The sequence below is a fragment of the Tenebrio molitor genome, chromosome 2 (assembly GCF_963966145.1).
Source record: "Tenebrio molitor chromosome 2, icTenMoli1.1, whole genome shotgun sequence".
NCBI lineage: Eukaryota > Metazoa > Arthropoda > Insecta > Coleoptera > Tenebrionidae > Tenebrio > Tenebrio molitor.
In genome coordinates this window covers 15,551,419-15,575,880 of record NC_091047.1, presented here as the reverse complement: position 1 = coordinate 15,575,880, position 24,462 = coordinate 15,551,419, and the positions used below count along the sequence as shown (strand labels likewise).

At 33.2% G+C, this 24,462-nt stretch overlaps 1 protein-coding gene across 2 annotated transcripts; it reads left to right on the top strand.

Moving 5' to 3' along the window:
- Window positions 1–76: 76 nt before the first annotated feature.
- On the top strand, window positions 77–21,322 carry vlc (vulcan). Of its 2 annotated transcripts, none has more exons than XM_069036893.1 (6): window positions 77–254; window positions 16,940–17,346; window positions 19,318–20,253; window positions 20,575–20,786; window positions 20,839–20,970; window positions 21,023–21,322. In XM_069036893.1, exons 2-6 carry the CDS (start codon window positions 17,280–17,282, stop codon window positions 21,230–21,232), a joined length of 1,557 nt encoding a protein of 518 aa, XP_068892994.1. In that variant the 5' UTR covers window positions 77–254; window positions 16,940–17,279; the 3' UTR covers window positions 21,233–21,322. The 2 variants fall into 2 exon arrangements, with proteins under 2 accessions (XP_068892994.1, XP_068892993.1); XM_069036892.1 differs by lacking the exon at window positions 77–254 and adding an exon at window positions 13,973–14,196.
- Window positions 21,323–24,462: the final 3,140 nt, after the last annotated feature.

Genomic DNA, 24,462 nt, shown 5'->3' with positions numbered 1-24,462 from the left:
CATTCACCATCTATGAGCAAAAAAGGTAATCTTGTACATGCTTGTACAGCTATCTGCAACACCGGTAGTTTTGTAGCTGTCAATGCTGTCATTTTAAATCGACATGGTTGCTTGTTTTTGACGTGTGGGCAGAACATTTAGAATTTTGCATTTGAGTGTTATTTAGGTCACACCCTGTTAAATTGAGATAATAAAATTTGTGTGAAAATACTTGTATGTTTAATGTAAAAGTGACAGTGTTAACATTTTTGAGGGTAAGTCATCAGATTCATAACGATAATGGAACATCTGACGTACATCATGTTTTTTCAATAAACTCATGATTTATTTGGGTGATAAGTTCTTGGGTATTTAAAAAACTAGATAAAAGCTTTTCTTACTCTAGTTTTTAATGTACATATACCTATTACATTTTTTAGTGGGCATGTTGGTAAAAAAATCGCTTTTGCATGCATTCCGGTATGTAGGACATTATTTGCATTGACTATTGTCTTTTAATTTTATGTGCTTGAACAAAATATTGATATTGCATTAAATAAAAAAAAATAAAATTTGTGAAAAAATACTTTTGTAACTGGTAAAAATTGCATTAGGTAATATCCAAGGAAAGTCAAAACACTAAAAAAATTTCCTATACATACATATTACCTATTTGAAAGTGTAAATATTTATTGAATTTTGTTTTGGTGGGCACAATTGAAAAATTACTTTTGTATGTACTCCTGTGGGTATTATATAAATTGCTCGTTAATTTTATTCATTCAACAAAATGAAAATGTTCTTTTAGCCATATTCTAATTAGAATACTATCTTTTTTGAAAGTTTCATGCCTGATAAACTTCAAACGGCAAGTACAATATTTCACCCTGGTGTGCCAATACCTAAGTAGGACATTATTACGTATAATGCCGAATGCATCCAATGAACAGATCATAATTATGTTCATCCTATAAATCACTGCGTTGATTCAGTCATTATCACTGAAATCAAGGTTATTAATGTATGCCTCTACGCAAACATTACAGGTGTAAAAAGGAGTAAAACACAATGAGACTGACAACCCAATTTAAAAAGCATAATACATTAACAGCATAATACAATACAAATTTAAACTATATTCTTCGTAAACCTTCACATACTTAATTGACTGTCTTTACAAAGTATTTATGTATTTATACTATAGACAACAAATAGAGGTTTATACTTAGTAGTTCATCCATCTTCCTAATATTGTAAACTTGGTTAGTGAAATAAATCGATTTAGTTAGAATTACCACGTATGTTTTCGTCATTTGAGGTATAACCATAAAACTTGATAACCGTTTAAATTTAATGAATTCGATATTTTCATGTATTCGTTTTCATTGCACTACCCTTGAATGAGGAGAGATTTACACAATCTCCTACACAATTAAATCTAGAAACTTTACTGACTATAACTAAGAGGTGCTACTGTTTTGTATTTTTGTACTTGAAAATGTTTAGTATAAAGATCTGGTACCGATTAAAGTAATTTGTAGAAATTATCTTGACATGGTGTTTTTAAAATCTCAAGAGCTTAAGATCTGACACAACCCTCCCATAGTAAAATATTTATTTACAAGTATGTACAAAAATTGAACCTTAATTCATAATTCCTAATCGGTTCCTCCTCAGTATGCACAAGGTTATTCGACATGTCTTATAATTTGAAAACACTACATACTTAGGCATTGCATTCATTATCTAGATTGAAATTTGCAAGTTGAATAAATTTTAACCTAAATGTAAAGTTATAATTTTTTTTTTCATAGTGGTGATTTAATATTGAAAAATTCAAGAAATTCTACGACTGTGAAAAAATTCAAATCTATTCCTACTGATAACGAAAATATCTTTATTGACAAGTATTTACGACACACTGTAGACTCAATTACTGAAAAATGTCATAAAATAATACTATGAAAGCACCATCATCACTCAATCAGTGAACTTAGCACCTCGAGCGCAGTCATTGTGTGGAAGGGTGACCGCCGGGTAAATGGGCGTTTCGTTGTAACTTCATAGCTTCATTACTTTATTTCACTGTTGTCTGTAATGCAAAATGTCGTATGAACAAACTCCGACGTAGATAGCACGTAAAAATAGGCGTACAGCAAAAATAAAAGATAATACGGGGTGATCAATAAGGACTGTTTAAGTTGGTAACACTGAATCGAATTTTAAATCGTATAACAGAAGTAACTTCCGGTTGTTGGTGGCTTGTCGTTGTTAATGCTATACCTATATCAGATATTTGTCAAATAAACCAACAAAACATATCCAGTTACAGTGTTATAAATAAAAATTTTCTTAATTGTATTGCCAACTTAAACAGTCCTTCTTGATCACCCGGTATATGTAATAGTGCTTTCAAAGGAATTACTATTATATCCGTAATGATAAATAAATCCGGCCTTGATGCAATGCCCCTTTTTTAGTTAACTACAAAACTTGTATGCATACTTACAAAAATACAGAACAAAACCTACAATCAATTAATAAAACTTAATCAAATGCCAAAACCGAACCGTGTTTTGTTTCATATTTTTTAAGGAGTCAAAGTGGCTAAAATATCACTGATCGTATTAAATACTGGGCCGTATGATTTCCCATTCGTTAAGCCTTTCATTAGCTAAATAATTGATTAGACAAAGTGAGAGTATATGCCAAGCTCAATGTTGGACAGAGACAAAACAATTTAACGACGTTCTTTAACTTTAATGAAAGGCAAATCATACGGCCCATTACAATCGGAGATTTAACGAAGGCACCGGTCTTACAATAAAAAGTTGTCTTTCCAGTGCAGCAATACTGGGCATTTCATTCAATGAAATTTATCTACCACCTAATTCAGTCAGAATTTAAAAAATAGTTATTTATGCAACACGTGAGTAAAGTAAAACTTTTTTTTACGAGAAGGAAAATTTACCGCTCGCGCGAAGCGAGTGCGCATATCCGCTGAGTAAAAAAAATACTTTACTAACGAGTTGCATACAAAAAAAATTTGGCGCCCGTAAGTTTAGATGCTCTCAAAATTTGAAAATTTTCTCCTGTGTGAACCCGTGGACCTTTAAAATGCGAGTAAAACGAGCGTTTTAAATAGGCCCACGCATGCCAAAAAAATCCCAATTTACATACGAACTCGTTAAAAAAACTACCTACTAATTATGAATGAAAAATTTTATAATTGCGTTAAAAAATGATACGCTACGGCACTTTTTTTAACGCAAAATGCGTGCAGAATCGATCTCAGAATTAATTTTGGGGTCATCAAGAACAGAACGGATTATAAAGTACGGTAATACAAAAAAGTATTGATCTAATGTTATGAAAGTCGGAAGTCCATCTTCTTGGACATCCCAGCATTTTTCTACTCAACAACTCTCAACGTAATCGTTCTGATGTGTAAATGAAACTTGGATAATCTAAAAATATCGAGCTACGAAATTAATTTGTAATCGAGTTATCCATGAATCCGAAATCGTATGTCGTTTTTTGAACAAAAAACACAGCTTAAAACACAGGTTAGGTCTGGGCATATCAATCGAAAAGACATACGGATTCAAATCCATGGATAACTCGATTACAAATTAATTTGATCGCTCTTTACATTCAAATCTGTAATGAAATCCACTACTTCCATCATATTATGTATTAGAATTTAAGAGATATTTGGAAAATTGGAATACATTTAACACTTCTGAAAGTTTACTCCATGTCATTATCTACAATACATGAGCCTTCGAGAGCGTAATAACTTCATGAATCAATAGGTCATCAACATATTAGATTTTCCAGCAGTGCCGATGTCGTTGATAAAATATTGAAGAACAAAGCACCTATTATTACCCCGAGGCACACCTAAAATTACATAATAGTATATTATGATACAAGTTTATAAGGAAGCCTTTAAAGCACGCGCAACGAGTTTAACATCGCAAGTGCTTTAAAGGCCCTTATAAACGTGTATCATACGCTATTTTTTTATTATACCTGCACTACAGTCTGAAAATTATAACAACAAAAAAAGTAAATTGAAATACCTTTTCCGAAGTAATTTGTGTCATTAATCGTTGATATGGAAATGGTCAATTGTTGTTGTTTCGTTGCTATCATAAATTGTGTATAAATGTCTATTTATCATTGTTAAAAATGTAGGTGAATTTGTTGTTACCTAAGCAACCCTTAAAGCTTTAGTGTTTTAAAGGCCCGTTTTCGCACGCATTTTAGTGTCAAAAACAGGGATTATGATCCAGGTATAATAAAATAGTATATTATGATACAAGTTTATAAGGAAGGCTTTAAAGCACGCGCGATGAGTTTAAGAGCACGACGCGTAGCGGAGTGCTTTTAACGCCGCAAGTGCTTTAAAGGCCCTTATAAACGTGTATCATACGCTATTTTTTATTATACCTGCACTACAGTGTGAAAATTGTAACAAAAAAAGTAAATTGAGAGACCTTTTCCGAAGTAATCTGTGTCATTAATCGTTGATATAGAAATGGTCAATTGTTGTTGTTTCGTTGTTATTATAAATTTTCTATAAATGTCTATTTATCACTGTTCAAAATGTAGGTGAATTTATTGTTACCTAGGCAACCCTTAAAGCTTTAGTGTTTTAAAGTACCTTTTTGGCACGCATTTTAGTGTCAAAAACAGGGATTATGTTTCAGGTATAATAAAAAATATATTACTTTAATCCATTTAGACCCGGTTGTATAAAGCGATGTCAAGTTCTTGTTAAAGTTAACATAATGTCAGCGATCTGATTGGGGGATATTTAAAATTGGATTTAAATTAGCCAATCAAATGGGCGGATTTCCGACTTGATGCGTTGTTTAGCTGACACGATGTTAAGTAAGCTTCATACAACCGGGCTTTAATGAAACGGTCTGCGTTGAACCGTTTAAATACCGACTGAACCATATTAATATGGATGTCTTACAACCATACAACATATATACACATAACCAAATAGAGGATGAACAAAGTCAAAGACTTTTCTGAAGTCGATGTAATTCCAACTTCGAATGCCAACCCAAAAGTTTTCAGTACATCAGTGACAAGTACAAAAAAGTTAGTCGAATAGGATAAAAACCCTGTTGCGATAAATGCATGATAAAATTTCCATACAATATTCTCAAATAAATTGCCTGCTACTGATTACAGACTTATTATGTTTATGACCAGATTTAAATATTGGAATAACACACCGCACTTTTCACATATCAGAAAAAATACCTAATCTATAATCTGTTTCAAAATAAAAAATCCACCACCTGTTGAATTATGTTGGCAGAAAAAAAGAAATCCCTAGAAAAAGTGTATTTTTTTTATATATCAAAGTTGCCAATACTTGTTCAGAAGTACTTGATTAATATTCTAGCTATGTTGTACTTCCCTTTTGAACAAAAATTGGAAAAATAATACTTTTATTTTTTCGAAATAAAGCTGTTTTTTCAAGAAATGTCTTTTCATTTATATTTTAATATTTTACATAATCATCCTTACCATATTTCAAAATGAATGTCAACCATTTATATTTTTTATTTGAAGAAAACATGATGAAAAGTTTGAACCTTCAGACCCATATATCTTTGTAAAGACCCCCCCTATGTTTTTTATTTGATTTTTTCGAGATTCCTGAGATTTTTAACTACAAAACCCTAGACTTGGAATACGTTAATTTTGCGACACCCTGTATACACCATTCACGTTGTTTCGGCATAAGGGGAGGCTATGGAAAATTGGCATTTAAGTTGGTAGTAAAGCTGTCTGTTCAATTAGGTTATGTTTTTATAAGTTTGAGGTTATAAATAGTGTTATATTTTAGTGCATTCTTGTCAGTTTTACTAGTCTGCAATAGAAGAATACAAACAGGACACTGACTTGAATAAACTACAGAATAGTAGAGACTGGAACCGAAGCACGAAGTGGCTGCTGTTAATTTATGCACCACTTAGATCATCCCCCTACAACCAACAAACCAACCAGCTTGTAACTTCTCAGTGAATTTCTAATTTTAGCCAAAACATTCCTAGAACTAGATTGTATAAAATCTTGTACCTACTTATTAAACCCTACTTTATTCGAATCTTACTGCAAAATTTGTACACACCCATCATCCTTGACAAAAAGGGACAAAACTTTTAACTTATCACCTTCCATAATTTCATTAGAACATTCTTAATCATTACCTACATCAAAATTGCAATCAATTTCTCCTAATGAAATTATTAAAGGAGGAACGTTTGAAAGATTTTCCATTAATTTTGCCGAATCTTCCGAAATATGTTCTTCAGAATATCTGTAAGTAATACAGGGTTATTCTAAATGATTGTACTCGAAGTAGGCCATGCCCATGTTATTACATTTTTGCCGCTTTCATGTGAACTGTCAGTTTTGTCGCTGTCACTGTAATTTTTTAGGTGAAAAGTGCGGTGATGAGATTTTTATTTATTTTTGTTGAATTAACAATTGAATCCAGAAATATTGAGTTGTTTTGCACCGAATATAAGTCCCGTGTGAGAACGGTGTGTACTCACTTATTCACATCATTTTGATGTTTTTTTATGTGGAGCGGCAACCATAAATTTTACATTCAGTTTTGACGCCTACTTCGACTACAATCATGTAGAATAACCCTGTATACTGGGTGCCCAAAAATTCGCGGAACAACGTAGTAGTACGTTGTTAAGTAGTCATTAAGATATCAGGTAAAAATGTCTGAAAAAAAAATCTTTTTTGTAGAAGATATGGACCTATTCATTACACTAAATGTGGCAACATTTAAAAACATTCTATGCATCCCAATAGTCTGCAAATATTTCATTTTTGTTGTATCCATGGAAATCAGAGGGAAAAATCAAAGCCATGTTGCCGCACGCTATTTGAGGTAAAACGAACATAAAATTACTACTTGGAAATGCTGGAAATAATGAACAAAATCATTGCAAACCTGATCACAATCGTTCAGAATTATTAGATCACTGGCTAGTAAAAGACAGATATGTAGTTAAAATCTTTTTTAATATTTAAAATAAATTGAGCCCCCATATCTTAAATCTAAGAGGTATAGAATTTTTAAATTATTTTTCTCATAGTGTGAAACCTTCTTGCGAGAGATAGGTTACAATTATTGTCAAAATTCAGTAACATTTAAAAAAATTATTTGATAGATATTGTCAAGTAGACAATTAATTGACAAATGGACAACCGTTTTTTTTTGCAACCAACTGTACAAGTGTCCACGGATGGGTTTATGTTTGATGTCTTTAACTTTATACAAATTTGAAATTTTATGATATGACTGATTGAATTAATTAGCAAAATCAGGGATCTTATACCCCTAAGGGTACAATTATGTTGGAGCTGCGATGAGCGATAAGAGCGAACTGCCATTTGAAAACAATGGTATATACAGCTTCCCCATTGTAGCTTGAGCTGTGAGAGCCGGATGCGCAGTGGTCTAACCCTATTTTTGTCGCATTTCTTTCCTGCTTCCAGGACCTCTTTATCGGACCTCTTTATTCAACTTTGCGCATCCCTCACGGCTCAAGTTACAATGGGTAAGCTGTACTTTGCTCTTATCGCTCATCGCAGCTCCAACATAATCGTACCCTTAGGCCCGGTTGCATAATAGTATCATAAGACCAGTCTTGAAGCACGAATTCAAGATTAAAAAACGAGTGGCGTAGCCACGAGTTATTTTAAAGAATGAGTGCTTCAAAGTCTTATGAAACGAATTTTTTATACTATTTTTTGTAATTTGCCCTTTTTAAACAAAAATGTTTACTTTCCTCGATTTAGGGATTTTCGTGGTGGTGGGTAATGTCTTAATAATAAAAGTGAAAATATGATCAAGTCTTCAAAGTCGCCTTTTGTTTTATCCAAATTCTGTCACAAAACACGAATATGAAAGATAATCTTTCATGCACGCCCGCTGAAATACGTGAAATTGCCAAAAATATGGTCGCGAATTTGTTGCTTGATAAATCCTGATAAATAATTCTTTGCACATTTTGTAATTTAAACTGACACGCATGACGAATCAAGCTTTGCCAACCTAAAAAATTTCGTAAAATGTTCCGTGAAATAATGGCTATAAGGACATCTCAGATGATGACGTCGCGTTCGTTAATATGTCTATTAGAGAATCAAAATGGAGGCAAATTACAAAAAGCTTATTAGCCATTCGCGATCTTTTTGGGACAGAGTTGGCTATGTCCATCTAGTAATTTTGCTGGCAGTACCTCGGTGATAACTAAATTCCCTAAAGGAAATTGACACTTTTTGTGTTAGGTTAGGTTGTTTTCAGTTTAAGGTTATATTTTCTGAATAGGTACATTGTTGCCGGATCTCTTAATTCTAGTCTGTCCTTTTTAAATTGGAAGTAGCGTCGTTTAATGGAAATTTTTTGGCGAAACAAAATTGTTTTGCCAATTTTGTCTATTCCTTTGACGGAAATTAAAATTATTTTTACACACTTAATAAATCATGTACTTTTTTACGAATATTAAAATAATACCATGCGGTGGCAACAAAATGTCGAACAAACACTGACAGAAAAAAAAAGTTGCATCTGTTGCATCACTGAATCAGTTAGTCCAACATGAAAAGAAAAAGTCATAGCCAACTCGGTCCCAAAAACATCGCGCATGCCTAATATTTAACATCGTGTCAGCTAATAACGCGTCAAGTCGAAAATCCGTCCATTTGATTGGCTAATTCAAATTCAATGTTAAATATCCTTCAATCAGATCGCTTGACAGTGTTAACTTTAACAACGAATTGACATTGCTTTATACAACCGGGCGTATGTCTACAAATTGGTAAAAACACTTTTTGTTGAAAACAATAAAGTTGCTTATAAACCAAACTTCTTTTCTTAACTTAATTTTATTCTTCTTTAATCTGAAAAAGCTGCCATCAGTTGTATCAATTTTTAATTTTCCACTAATATAAAAACACGTCACGCGAATTGAGTGTCATTTGCCATTTTTACTGTTTACATATTTGATACTGTATACAATATACCTAGTGACATTCTGTACACATTTTATTATTCATTTTCAATTTTCTACTTTGCCGAATATTCTGTTCATTATTATTATTTTTTTTTAATATGCAAGAACTAATACATTATAAAAGCCATTCATTAATTATTAATCAAAACAACTTTTATTCAAGACAAGAAATTATATCCATAGAACGGGTTGGACGTAAAGCCAAAAATCTACTCTCAGGAAACTATTTGTGTGAAGAATTTGTTTCGGCGGATCGAAAGACCAAAATTGAATATTGAGTAGTTCAATTACAAAGATATGTGTGATTATGTCTTGTCGTGGTTGACGGTTGCAAGACGAGTTGTGTTCTCAGTTGAGGGTTGAGCGTTGATTCTGCTTCTTCTGGACGTCCTCATCCCTTCGACAGAGGGGGTGTTCCGAAAGTGGTTCGACGAAGTTCTAACAGAATTCTTAAGTGGGATTTATAAACTCTTCCGCAGCCGCAACAGTTGCTGTAGCGGTTGAGGTACCCGCAGCCGCAGCAGTGGTGGCAAGAATACCAATTTATAAACTCCATGCCGTTGCAGTTGGTACCATACTGATATGCCACCTGTCAACACATAATGTAACAAACCTATATTTCTTTGTTGTTACACGTTAATATCCGTTTCTTTACAATGATTGACGAAAAAGTGCTTTTGGGAACTTTTGGGTTGTTACTGTGTTCTTATGTAATACTAAAAACGAATCGTGGAAGGAGAAGATATAAAACAAGGCCAATTAATAGACAAAGGAAAACTCAAGGCAGTTAGAATTATTTTCTGAAAATGAGAGCTGCAGATCCGGAACAACGTTTTAAATACACCCGTTTATTGGTTTATTATGCTGTCAACAACCAACACCTGTTTTATCGGCACAATTTCTTACACCTGATTGGTCGAGCGTTACTGAATTCGCAGCAGTTGCCGCAGAAGATAAAAATTGGTTATATCCAACGGCATAGCTGCGGCTGCCCAACTGCAACCGTGGCTGATACCGAACTTTATAAAAGACAGTACCCAATGCGCATCTTTTATCTTCTTGCCGTTGCGTCAACAGCAACTGCTGCGGCTGCAGAAGAGTTTATAAATTCAGCTTTATTGTACGTGTAACTCATAACTACAATGTAATCAACAGAAAAAGAGATAAATGGAAAACTAAATTTCTGAAAACGTGCGGCGTAACACATTTATACATTTATAAAAATGTATGTACTGTCACTTGTCAGTTTTGAGATTTATGTGAATTTTATTTAAAAAATGGTTTTCACTGGATACCACGAATCACTCATTTACTTTCGAAATTGAAACGAAGAAAATGAATACTGTGTTTACCACACACAACTATGTTGGAGTTTCGGCAAAACCTCTCTTCGTCACAGATGTTAGTGTAGTTGAAGCTACGCCGTACGTTGTCAGAGGTTTTGCTTTAGCTTTACATAGCCGCCTCTTATCTTTTTTTTTGTTTTTTATATTATACAGGTGTCTGAAAAATGGCGCCCAATCTCTTGAGGGGTTAAACTATTTGAAGAGTTGAGTTCAATTTCGTTGTGAATTTTTTTCCTTTGACTATTTTCTAAGTTATACACATTTTAAAATAAGCAAATTTGACAACATCGGTTGGTATGCACAATCAACTAAACCAATTCTCCTTTGAGGTCAATGTTGCCACTGTTATTTTAGCGTATTTTGGTAGGTCATTACTCTAAAAAGAATTACTTCGGTGTTGTTTCACTACCTAAAGGGGTCTTGGAAAAAGTAACATTGTAAAGTAATTTATAATTCAGCTGTAAAATTTGTTAATAAAGGAGATACATCTCTTTGAAATTACCATATTTAAGAGCAAGTTATGCAAAATCTGTTGGTCCGATCAAATTTTGTATTGAGATTTACCTTCCTAGACTTCTATTCTTTAAGACCCTTAGGAGATTGGGCGCCATTTTTGAGACACCCTGTATAATCATGGATAACTATTTGGTTATGAGGCATATAATTTCTCGCTAAGTCCTTCCACTGTAAACATCGTTATCTTTTTATTTTAAAGTAGGTATATATACTGTTTTCTCAATTTGGTTGTAGGTCGTACAATTTTATGGTACTTGAAGTTAAAGATCTTGCGGGGTTTATAAATCCTAGTTTACCACTACCAGGTAATATTTTAAACAGGGTAGTATTGTACCGGGTGGGGCATCGTATACGCGCACGCGAGAAACCTATTAAACCTTTAGAGTTACATTCCCTTCATGTAAGGCTTCAAACGAGTGCAGTCAATTTTCCCATATCACTTCATTCGGAGCCATAAAATTTTAAAAATCGATTTTGACCAAAAAAAAAAAAATTTTGCCGTGCACGCTCATAATTCACACTTAATTCAAAGAACATATTTATGAAATTCGCATCAAAAGAAAAGGATTATTTTTTGAATTATTCCAATTTTAACATTAGCAGCGAAAAATGATCAAGATTTACAACTGCAGTGTCATAAATAAATATAAATATGTACGGTCGGTAGACAAATAAAACTGGGACACTTAAAATTTAATCTATGTAAATCACATCATTGAATTGTCAATATATTTGTCAGTGTCTATATAATATGTCATACCAAAGTTAACCTATTTGTGATAAAGCCGTAATTAAACGATGCAAATTTGTAAATTTTGACTTATGTGATTGTCATTTTTGTCCCAGTTTTATTTGTCCATCGACTGTACCTCCTTGTTGGGAAACAGCTGTTGAGAATTTTTCTAGTAATTCTTTAGTCCCTTAAGGGTACCATAAATAACCCATGTAAACCTCTATTGTTGAAGTGACCGCCCAATTTAATAATAAATCATAGCTAAATTTTGCACTTTAATATCGAATTCCATCTATTTAAAAAACCGGTGATGCTTTCATGATTTCAATGACATCAAATTTTTCCTAAATGTTTGAAAGGACTCTCAGTGAAAAATTATGTAAATCAATGTAGCGGTTATTGAATTAAAACGAAATATTTATTCGTTTCATTAAAAAATTTGAAATTTTTACAGAATGTTCTACTGCGTCACAATCATTCCTGAATTTTTTGAGAATTTTAAGTCGAAGTGTGTGTTTTCGCTCGGGCGGTAAAACTTGAATCACCCTTTACATTTTGCATACGACAAATGGCACGCGCCGCTTTCCAACCTTTTCAAACCCAACCATTGTGCCCGTTAATCGCTCATAATATGCAATAAAACTTTACGACCTTCAACGAAATCGAGAAAACATACATATACCGGGTGGGGCATCGTATACGCGCACGCGAGAAATCCCGACTTCTAATTAAATAAAATTGGCGAAATTTTATATACCTGGCTAATTATTGATAAGGTATATTTGAGAATTTTTAAAAAAAATTTTGTTAATAAATAAGGCCGTAACGGTTTTATTAGTTTTCTGAAATTAACTGTTAATTTACCTATAAAGTTTTTACACTAAATGAATCTGTATCTGCTAGCCCATCAAACCCTGGTGGCACAATTACAAATTTTGACTTGGTTAGCTAAATAATTCGATTTTTTATTTAAACGTAAACCAGACGGGTGATTTACGGCACAATGGTATAATTTCCCAACAAAGGTATAGCCGACCGTTTTAAACCTTTTTGCCATAAAATTGACAGTTTCCATTGTCACCTAAATTTACGACAGCACAAGTAGCAGGTCATAAATAAAAATGATTTTGAAAGTTGAAATGTAAAACTGCGTTTAATTCAAAATCTAATTGGTATTTTTTTCCGTAGATTTCGTAAATAATTATAGGAAGTGAATCTGGGTAGGTTAGTATAAAAATCAGAATTTGACTTTTTGGTTGAAATTTACATTTTAATTTTTTTTGGCTTTGTAAGTGAAAAATTATCAAAAAATTATGAAATGTACCTTACCAATAGCCAGGTAAGTCTGAAAAATTTCGACAATTTTATTTAATTAGAAGTTGCGATTTCTCGCGTGCGCGTATACGATGCCCCACCCGGTATACTTGACGCAACCCTTTTCTTGATGAGTGTATTTTTGCAATTAAACGAAGTTTAATTTTGTGTTGACTGGTGATTTGTGTAGATTACTTTTGTTAGTGTTCGCATTGTGTTTCTGTAAAATCATTTTAATGTAAAGAAGTTTATATGGTTTTTTATATTTTTATTTAACATATCGTCACTGACCCGCTTCATGATTAACCAAACCCATTTGTGACCTTTCAGTAAAGTGTGTTATTAATGGCAACAAGGTATCATCCCCTCGTTGAACTTATCGGGTTTTGTATTGGCTTCCTCTTACAGAGACACCGTGAAAACCACTGGACTATGCGTATTGAATAGTCTGATCCCAATTTTTACATGAGCTAGATTAGATAGCTTGGAATAGTATCATATAATATGAATTTTAAGTGAATAGTTCAACAAGTATCGATAAAATATGAAAAATATATATTAATAAGAAACAAATTACTTTCTGATTCTGTCTGCATGTCGGCATTTTCAGATATTCCTCCTAGGTAAGTGCAGTTTTGAATGGCAGACACGTTTTTTATATTTTTCTTATAATAATTAAATTATTTAAGAAACCTCTATAAAACCGCATGAATTTATACTTTAGATTATTTTGCCTGTTTTGTGTAAAAGTAAAAAAATAGATGTGGCAATTTTCTACCAATTACACAAAACTTAGTTTTTAATCGTTGTTCAACTCATACTGTAGAACTTCCCGAATGTTAAATTCATGTACAATAATTTTACCTTGTCCGCCCACTTTTATATCATAAATGGGTACGTTGCCATTGATTTAACCTCATTTTCGCCAACTTGATTTTTCATTTCTGCATTTTGCGAAGGACCTGAGTGTTAAAAACTCTTGTAGCAACAGCGGTTAAAAAAAAAATCTCTTAGCAGTTGCACATTCACTATCTGAATAGTTTAAGGGGCTGCTATAAATAAACACGAAAGGGAATTCCTGAAGTCTAGCGTTCTAAAATCAGTTCAACCTGAATCATGCTTTGAAATGTGCACACATTTTCATTATACAAATGAATCGTCAGTTCTGCAGTTTCAATTTTCGGTTAAAAATGGGAAAACGACGACGCTTAAATAAATTCATCAATAAATGGATTAAGAGGTATTTTGTCTGCAATTTTTGTGCATGAATAATCCATGTTACAAACACTTATTGTTAGTAACTTTGCGTCATAATTTATTTCACATTTTTAAATAAGAATTCCTAAAAATCTCTAATCTATAATGCATCCAAATTACTCCATAAGGGTCCATTTTTATTTAAATTACATACATACTTTATGTGTTTTAAAAATATATTAGTATTAATAGTAGTATCGACCGTATTGTAGAAACAGCTGAGTGTGTTGAGAGAAAAATATCAAAAATAAATCGATTGCGTATCTTTTACAGAAAAATAGTAACATTACGAAAGGTGTACAGACACACACGGGAAACATTAATTACCAACATAGTGAACAAACCCGTCAGTTTCAGCGATTCGAATAATGTTTTTTAGCTAATATAAATCTTAATTTTAAAAGCCTTCTTGTAGAATGTTGAATGTGACCATAAATTTACACACATAAATAACCGCCTTCAGGTTTTTAAAAATGTTTTGGTGTGTGCTTTTCTAAAGAAACGAACTAATTTACTGTCAGTTAGTATTGCAACTTGTAACAACAAATGCACCTAAAAATAATTCTACAAATACATATTTGTAGCAAATATGAAATTTTTGATGTTTTTAACGTCACATCCCAAATTTGTTCCACTTTTGAATTGTTCTTACGATAAAATAATTGTACACCACCAGAGTATTCATTTAAATCTTTCGTGTTCGTTTCCCGAGATACATAACATGAAAACTGGTATATAACTAAATATATAAACTTTTATGTTTATATACCTAACTTGACATCTGTCAAAGACAACCTCAGAATTTAGAATTAATTAATGTTTTTTAAAATTTTGCCAAACGAACACGAAAAGCGTTATTCAATACTCGTGCCCTGTAATTTTTCATGCATTCGGCCTGTTTTGCAACAACACTCGGCTACCGCCTCGTGCTTCAAATTTCGGCCCCATACCTGAAAAGTAATCTGATGCGAGCGCTACTCATATGAAAATAACTATTTTCAACTTTCCAATTATCATATTGCAGTACCTATCTATATCTATGACATATGTACCGTTTTTTAAAACAGGTAATACTATACGAGAATTTTTAATCGATGAATTATGATTAAAACTAATAGTATTACAATTTACACTCACGAGATATTTCACATGTTACATATTATTAAGATTTTCACGAAGGCGACCCCGATTAACATAATTTGTTAGTCTAATGATTTTATCCCAAGAGATGGAGGTTTTTTTTATTAATTAAATAAATGCCACTTACGGATTTAATATTTCAATGAAAGCGAAACAACTTTCGCATTTTTACATAATCTAACATTTTTTAGCTGTGATGTCTATTAAAGTCTTTTCGTTGCTGCAATAATTATTTCAAATCGTTTAATGCGTCAGAGTTATATTTACCTTTGCCAGCAATTTCCATCAGTAGATTGCCTTGAATTAAAAATGTTACCGAAGAAATATTAAATGGGATCATAATTTTTAAAATTCTTACAATTCGAATGTTGTCCAAACTTGTTCAAGAACTGGCAAAGACAGTTTTTGTAGAAGTTGTTTCAGGAACGTATCCAAGATATTATCCAGAATAATCGACAAAAAAAAAACAAAAGCGAAACCCAAAAACAAGCTTATGTATGGTAAACCTAGTCACAATTTTTTTCATTCTCATTTCGAAAATAGTAAATATTTTGTATTCTCAAACGAAAACATATTTTTAAATAAAAGTCACGTAAACATCACAATTATCAAGCGCAACTTCATTAAGTTACGCCTCACGTTTTACTTTGCTCGGAAGAAAAAACTAAAGGTTTATAAGAACATAGATCAAAATTATTCATTAATTGGGTTAGCCACTCAACTGCAAGTACTGGCCAAGAAACGGTAAAGCGATATTCTCCAGTAGAATTTTTTTTACTCTTAAGGTAGCTACGACTGCTTCAGACAAAGCTTTAAAAAGGGCATTATCGAAAGGAATGTTTAACGTAAATAAATGTCATATATGTAATATAAAATTGTTAATATTGATTGACAGTGTTCTAAATAATGTTTAAGTTTTATCCGAATCAATTAATCAAAAGAAGAATACGAATAGGTATCTTATTCGTATTATGTATAATTTGCACAAATAAGGAGTGGGACTTTTTACATCATTGTCTCCGGTGATGACATCATTCTATCCAATTTTTTAAATGTTCTGTCTCATATACCCATGTATAGACTAGTATTCACGTTAAAAAACTGAAAAGGTGCGCTTTGTCTTTTTATTTTCACCGCTGAATGACTTCAGCATCATTTTGCTGTTCAGGTATAAATTAAAATTTTGATTTTTCTATAAACCCCTTAAAGAAGCTCTACTCAACTCTTTCACTGTTAATTAACCACAACGTTGATAATAATGAATTACTCTCCGGTATGTAGTCCGTTCTAATTTAGGTGTTCTGTAATGACAACTCAAATGCAAAATACAGATATGACTTTGAAATCCAGTCAGAAATCATTGAGACCTGTACGTATTTTTGTAAATATTCGTAACCGTTGTTATGGTTGAATTTTTTTGGTAGTATAAATGCACACTTCTGCGGATTTCTGTAGCACGCTTACATGGCTGTCTGTGCACCTAGATCCCGCTTACTACGATCCCCCAATCGTTACCGCTTCCCATCTGTTTGCACGTCATCGTAGTGTTTTAGTAATTTATAAGATTGACGGTATGTTGAGTGCAGTGACCTGCCGGAGGATCGCTCTACGGTACTGCTGCTCGGCGTCACCAGGATACCGACCTCACCGTTGCCAGCTCGCCGTCCCTGCACCCTTCCTCTTGATCCTAACCTCCCCTTTTCACCACCACCGGACAATTCCCAAAAGTCGTCCGCACAGGCCCGTCGAACCTCGTTTTCGACTAGGCGTCAACAAATTGCTCGAAGAAGTTCGTCTGTCAGACGACGAACTGAAAAGACCGACAGTAGCGACGATTTGGGGAAATGCTCCGGGGAAAACCCTGTCGCTGCTACGGTCATACCTTCTAATTGCGCTTCTTGTAATGAAAACGCTTCCGAAACGGTGATGGACCGATCTGTGGACTCCATCGGGACTTGCTCTCTCGACGTAGAGGCCTCCGCTGACCTGTCAGGTAGAATAAACCTTGTGTGTGATCGATGTTGGCCCTTCGTTTGATAAGTTACAGTTTTTATTTAAAGTAACGAATTGTTGATATTTGAACGCTTATTTTGTCTTGTAGTTGTGAAGTTGTGCTCTACCAAAGCGACAATCCCAATCAAATATGTGCTCGAAATAACTCGGAAAAATGTTTCACTTAAAAGTTACGTAAAAACTGAAAAGGTAATGCAGCCAAACGTAAAGTTACAATTTATCCTTTAACGTTATGCGCAACATAACAGTAATATAAAAGTTTTAGATAATAATTAGACAATAACATCTGTGCTTAAAACATTTGTATTTTCGATTTGTTTCGAATAGAAAATGGGATCTTAAGTATTAAGAAAAAAAGCCTAAAAGCTGAAGTACTAATTTGATCTGTTTTATTGTTAATAAGAACTAACCGTTTGCTTTTCAGTATTTTTGTTGCAATTTTGTATTGAATAAATAAACATGGCAAAAAGTATACTCACCACTTGCCTGTATTGAAATATTGGTGCACGCTTTACGGTTTCATATTTATTTAGTCAATTTTCCAGTAGTGCTGAGTAGTACGATTTATTAATTTGTATTTAGATTAGAACGCAACAGTTATTGTCGTTATGATTTTGTCCTACACGCAAGGAAAAATAATAAATAAATTAATATTATAGTGTTTGAGGTGTTCCGGAAGATAACACTAAAAGCACGCCCCAAACGAACATCTTGTAAATTCTTATTCAGAAAAGATAGACTAAAATGCATTCACGTTGTTTTGGCATAATGGGAGGCCATGGAAATTTTGCATTTAATTTGCTAGTCAAGCCAAATTAGGTTATATTTTTGTTTGAGGTTATAAATAACGTCAATGTTTAGTGCATTGTTGTCAGTTTTACTAGTTTGCAACAGAAGAATAGTCGGACATCGCGGGAAATTCAGCAACATGTTATGTTCATTTTGAGAGGTCCGCGTGTCAGGCACTTTAGTGACGGAAATCAAAGTGTATCCAACGTTAAAAAAATAAATCATGGGCTCCCATTATGCCAAAACAACATGCATGAACGGTGTTTATTAGTCATCGTTTTTGGCACCCAACTTGTGTGCATTGCATTAACAATTGACAAAATCAATATGTGAGTACTCATCCCGATATCGATTTTCTCCTCAGTAGGAAAAAGTAACCCGTTCTCAAAACTCATTGTCTTCATGCTCTTTATGGAGACAATTCGTGTCAGTAGCGCTAATGCAGTGTTAGATGCGCAGATGGAAAGTGCCAATGCCGCAGTTCGACGACAAAAAAAAGAGAAATTACCTGCGGATTTAAAAGAAACAAGATTGACGCATAAAATTTGATCTTATAATTTCTTACCCTAACAGGGTGCTCGTAAGAAGGCACGCGTTTAAGCTTCATTGTGAAATTTTCCATGTGTGTATAATGTAAATAAACATAAAGCCGTAAACTTTTTACACGAAAGTACTGTTGAATTGAAGAGATCGTAACATTATGTTGGTTTGAATACATTTCTTATTTAATTTAAACAAATTGGTGTCCGAAACACGTTCAAAATGTTATCGAAGTTTTTACGTTTGTGATTTAATTTCATAAAACGTAGATCAGCATATCAATTTTAAATTGTGACCAGTGTTGTTCAACCAAAATTAAACCGGAACCTTTTAATTTAGAATTTTAATTCATACATTTTTAAACAGTTAAGCAGTCATGCTTCAACAAATTTCTTTAATGTAATTTTCTCACAGCCAAGTTCATTGCTTACAATTCAATCTCACTGCTCACAACTGAATTATTTACGCCTGACAAGCATTCCAATAACAAAAACTGACTAATATGTATGTCATTTGAATATTTATTATTTCTTAAATAAACTTCCGAACTGCAACAATAATAGCAATGTTTGATTTCACAAATTAATAAGTAAACCTTTCTAATTGATGTTAACTTTTGTAGATTGGTCAGAAGCTTCATCTGGAGGAACTTTACGCAGCGCAAGTCTAAAAACTCCCTCAACAGAACCTCATTTACCGTCTTATCTCAGTTTAGCCTGTACTGTCAACGGTTATTCGACAACAACAAACTACGATCCCGTTCGTCTAGCAAGATCTAGAGATACTTCACCCCATCGTCTAGACCATGACAATTTAACACCGAAAAACGTTCCAACCTATTGCATCCAAAACAACTTACTTTCACCCCCAAATCTTGTCCCGTTACCTACTCATATAAAACCTAAGATGTCTGAGAACACTCTGACCCAACAGTATCAATCCGCAAAAACGATGACTTTTCAGAAGCACACGGAATCTCACTTTACATCTAATTTATTTGGAAAAGACGCAATCGACGCATGTTATGATCATACCCCCTTAAAAACTAAGTGTGTGAGTTTTGAATCTAAGAGTTTTACATCAACTGTTAACGGGCAGAGCAAATGCAGCATAGAATCTACAGTCAGAGAGTACTCCAGCAAAACGGAAACTAAATCATTTATTCAGCAGAGGGTTGAACGCTTATATGGACCAGGAGCCCTAGCTCAAGGATTTTTTGTAACAAAACGACAAAAAAATCGTGATTCGGAATCAGAAAATGACAATTCTTTCGACACCAGTAATGAAGTTAACAACAGTAAAAATGAAAACGGGACAAGCGAATCAATAATGAAACAAAGCAATAGCAGTCCAGCTCTGCCAGTTTTGAGGCACTTGAGACCAGAATTTAGGGCCCAGCTTCCCATAATATCTCCAAGAAAAGGTGTTGAGACTTCCATGCAGAAAAGTAGTACTGTACCGACTTTAACTGATGAAACCAAAATTAATGGGCACTCTAAACAGATCACTGCAAGTGAAGGTGGCAATATTGCTAAAACAACTATTGCTGAAGAATCAGGTAAGACTGCACAAGATCAATATGTCGTACATCTCAAATTAGTGTTACATACTTGATTGAAAAATTTAATTTAAAAAAAATGACAATGTCAAATTAATCGAACCTATCAATCTCGATCATTTTTAATCTTATCTTAATAATTTGTGTGTGTTTTTGTATTACATTATCGAATGATGTAGATAGAGTAAATTTTTGCAATGAGTGTATTATTGAAAATCATCGTTTTGCCACTTGATGGATTTAAATACTCTATTTATTTTTTAATAAAGAAACTAATTGGTTTTCTCGGCTTGATCTTTAAACGGCATTCTTTGCACACAGGTGAAAAGGATGGTCACTATTTTTTGAAAATACTCCAGAACGAAACAAATCGCCTTCTGAAATTGGCGGACAATGTGGAAATTGAGTTGTCTAACGATGATTTGCCGGAGGAAATTGTAGGAAAGATTCATTCAGCGGCAGGAAAAGCACGCTTGTTGGTTTCACAAAAAATGCAGCAGTTCAAAGGTTTATGTACGAATAACATCACTCAGGTGAGCTATTAAGATTGAGAAAATGTGTGTCATAAAATAACTTTTTTGACAGAGTGAGACAGAAGCTTTTCCAACTACCAACGAAGATTTACAAGGGTTTTGGGACATGGTAATGCTTCAGGTTGACCAAGTAGATGCGTTATTTAAAGAAATTGACACAATAAAAGCCAATAATTGGAAAGAGGTATGTTTAATTTTGATCTTCCTTCAAAAATTAAAAATAAAAACAATTCTAGGTAAAACCGGAAATTGTAACTAAAGCTAGCGCTAATGGAAAATCAAAAAAAGTGGTAAATAGAATAAAACCAGTCTCAGCAGCAAATGAAGAAGCTCGGAAAAAGCGTGAAGCACAAAGAAAACAAATGATTGAAGAACGAAGAAGAGCTATGAAAGCCCAAAACAGAGCAGTAGAAAGTATTGAAATATTTGTGCCTGAATGTAGCTGAGATTCAGATAATTTTTAGAATATATTATAAAAATATGAAAGAATAAATTATATACGGGGTCCTTAATATCAATAATATTTTGTAAAATTCCTCTGAAGTTCACTTATTTCGTTTTGTGTTTTTATTTTCTTCATACTTCATCATTTTCTCTTATACATTTAAATATTTGTTGCATTTTATGTATGTTTGACTTGCACTGATTAATGTCAAGACTGAATTTAAAATTTATAAACTCACTAAAAATAATAACCAAATAATTATAATACCTACAATAATATACATTCCCAGTGCTTTTTAGAAAATCTTTGTAACAGTTCTACATAATTTTGTTTCCTTTGAATAATTCAAATCGTAAAAATATATAGAAGTAATAAAAATTGTCATATTCCGTTGTTGCAATAAAATGTTACATTGTTTATCATTTTTAAGCTAAATCTACAAGTTAGTTTAAATGTGGTAAACGACACCTATAATCCTTTTTATGTCTTAGAAATAACGATCGCTGTAATACTGAGATTATATTTAAAAAATTATTACTGGTTTATTTCATTAAAACTTGTGTTAAAGAAGTTGTTTGATTAAACCGCTAGGTTGCAACTTTACTGTTTTAAAATTTTTAGTTACATATTTTTGAAAAAGCTTTGTAGCTCCTAAATTGAAGAACGTTTTCTGTATATAGTCCATTTTTTTATTATAGTCCGATGAGCTTAGTCCGAATCAAGAAGTCGACATGACCTGCGTCTGCTTTCGACATTTGACAGCAGTGCATGGTTCTACCAATATTTGAAAATTTATTTAAGCAACATGAGACAGATATTGTGTACTTTCGTGCTTTCTTGGTATTTCTGCAAATTCATTCCTCCGTTTTAATTTTATCTTTCAAAAAACCGCGCCCTTCAGAACGCTTTTGATAACTATTTACATATCAACTAATAGGTCAGATATATTAAAAATTGTTGAAAACAGCACTAAACAACCACGTTTAGACTGTCTTTCTTTCTTCCTAGATTTCGTTTCGGCAACGCCATGAACACAAAACAACTCTCTATGAATTAGTTTACCCCCTTACCTGTTAACTTCCAGTCTTGCAAGTTTCCGCGCAATTTCAATATTATTTTTGCAATTTACAAATTCTGTAAAAGGATTTGTCCACATGCTTTTCGTTGGCATCATACGGAGGACATTTCAAGCAAAATTAAACAAAATTATTACAAATAACGTGGTTAAAACGTAACCTAAAAATTTGACGTCGCTGTGGAATAAACGTACAATTCGCGTCTTGGTCTAATCGCATATGCTAAAGCGAGATGCATAGTGGGACACGCTTAATACAATACGTACAAGAATTCAATAGTTTCTTTACATTATGTTGAAAAGAGATAGCAATATGACAGTTGTTCTGCTTTTTAATTGATACATCGGACTATAATTAAAAAATGGACTATAGTTAGTTTTATAGTTATATCTGTTCAATGTTCACAAACTTTAAGAAGCGACAAACGGTTTTAGACCGACTTCTACTGATTCAGATGCAGAAATAATTTGCAGGATTATTTACAATGTAAGAAGTGTTTTAGAATGACTCGCTATTGCTCCATAAATTTACGGACGTGACCCGCCTTTAGGTATAACATAACCAATGGAATAACTACACGACTTGCTCCCCAGTAATTTAAATGAAAAGTACCATAGTATGGCCACGTAGCTATATTCTAAAATAAAAAACCTTAAGAACAATTGAATAATAGTATTGGATGATTCAAAATGATTGTGGCCAAGTATGGCAACTATGTACGAAAATTTATGTGGCAACTGTGTGGATGAGGTAGAGTTGTCATTTGTATGACATTTCATATGCGTGCATTTGATTTTTTTGATATCATTACACATTGATTTGACAGTTTTCAAAATTGCGCGACTATGAACTGTCAAATAAATATCAACTCTACCCTACCCACACAGTTGCCACATACATGTTCGTACATAGTTGCCATACTTGGCCACAATCATTTTGAATCACCCAATATGTAATAACATTTTATTCGGAATCGTATTGTAATATGCACATTCCTAACCTTATACGAGGGCGGAAAGTTAACCATTCCTGAATGATTCCGAATAAAATAGTATACAAACCTCGGTGGGAATGTGTTTCATTCCTGTCTGGAGCATTAGTTCACCTCGGCTACGCCTTAGTAAACTATCTTAGCTCTCGACAGGAATGAAACACTTTCCACCTCGGTATGTAATCTACTATTAAATACGCATATGTGGCACAAGTAAAAAGAATACAGGTGAATAAAATATTAAGCTAAGGCCCGGTTGCATAAAGCTTAGTTAACATCATGTCAGCTAACAACGCGTCAAGTCGGAAATCCGCCCATTTGATTGGCTGATTCAAATAAAATGTTAAATTTCCTCCAATCAGATCGCTTGACATGTTAACTTTAACAACGACTTGACATCACTTTATGCAACCGGGCCTAAGTGCACTAAAAAAGTACTATTTTAACATAATTCTGGTAGTCAGCGTAGAAAGCAGAAAGCTATATTATAATTCAGAATAAGTGGCATCGCGGTAGGCGTTGGAAATTCAAATTTACGTTGACAGCAAGACCCTTGCTAATAATACCCTAGTTTCGATGCTGTTGGTAATCTTCGCTTTTAATTTGGCCCTGATATTATCATTGGAATCGTTTTGTGTTTATTTTCTTGTCATAAGTATTTGGAATTTCCGTTTCATTTAAAGTCCATTCACGTTGGATTTTCCCTGCCAAATTGTCGTCACGTTGCAAGCCTGCGCCTCCTTTCCTAGTAATTTTTACATTATCGTGTTTTATTCGTGATAGAGCGATTGAGAGCGATTTGACGTCTTTAATTTTGAATGTTAGTTTGACGTGTGAAATAAAGTCACAGATTTTTTAATAAAATTCTATTCCTGGGTGATTTTACCATGGCGAAAAGACAAAAGGTTAATTTTAAAATTGCGTTAACCTTCCACAACTGACGTAATGTAACGAAACCCGCAAGCTAATACGGACTCAAGAAAAAATAGCTTCAGTTCGAAAATTAATTAGTCAGAATCCTTTAATATTTAATGTATTGTATGTATTAACATGATTATAATCTATTTACGACCTTTATTGAGCAGTTTTAACGTTATTTTAAAGGTAATGTGTACATCGAAAACTTAAATTAGAAAAAAATCATTAAAAATCAAAATACACCTT

Excerpts from the sequence above, each read along its gene's own strand:
- vlc (XM_069036892.1), top strand. The coding sequence starts at position 14,108 with ATGAATCGTCAGTTCTGCAGTTTCAATTTTCGGTTAAAAATGGGAAAA. Across the intron at positions 14,197-16,939 it reads ATCAATAAATGGATTAAGAG|TGACCTGCCGGAGGATCGCT; the intron begins GTATTTTGTCTG and ends TGTTGAGTGCAG. Across the intron at positions 20,971-21,022 it reads AAGCCAATAATTGGAAAGAG|GTAAAACCGGAAATTGTAAC; the intron begins GTATGTTTAATT and ends AAACAATTCTAG.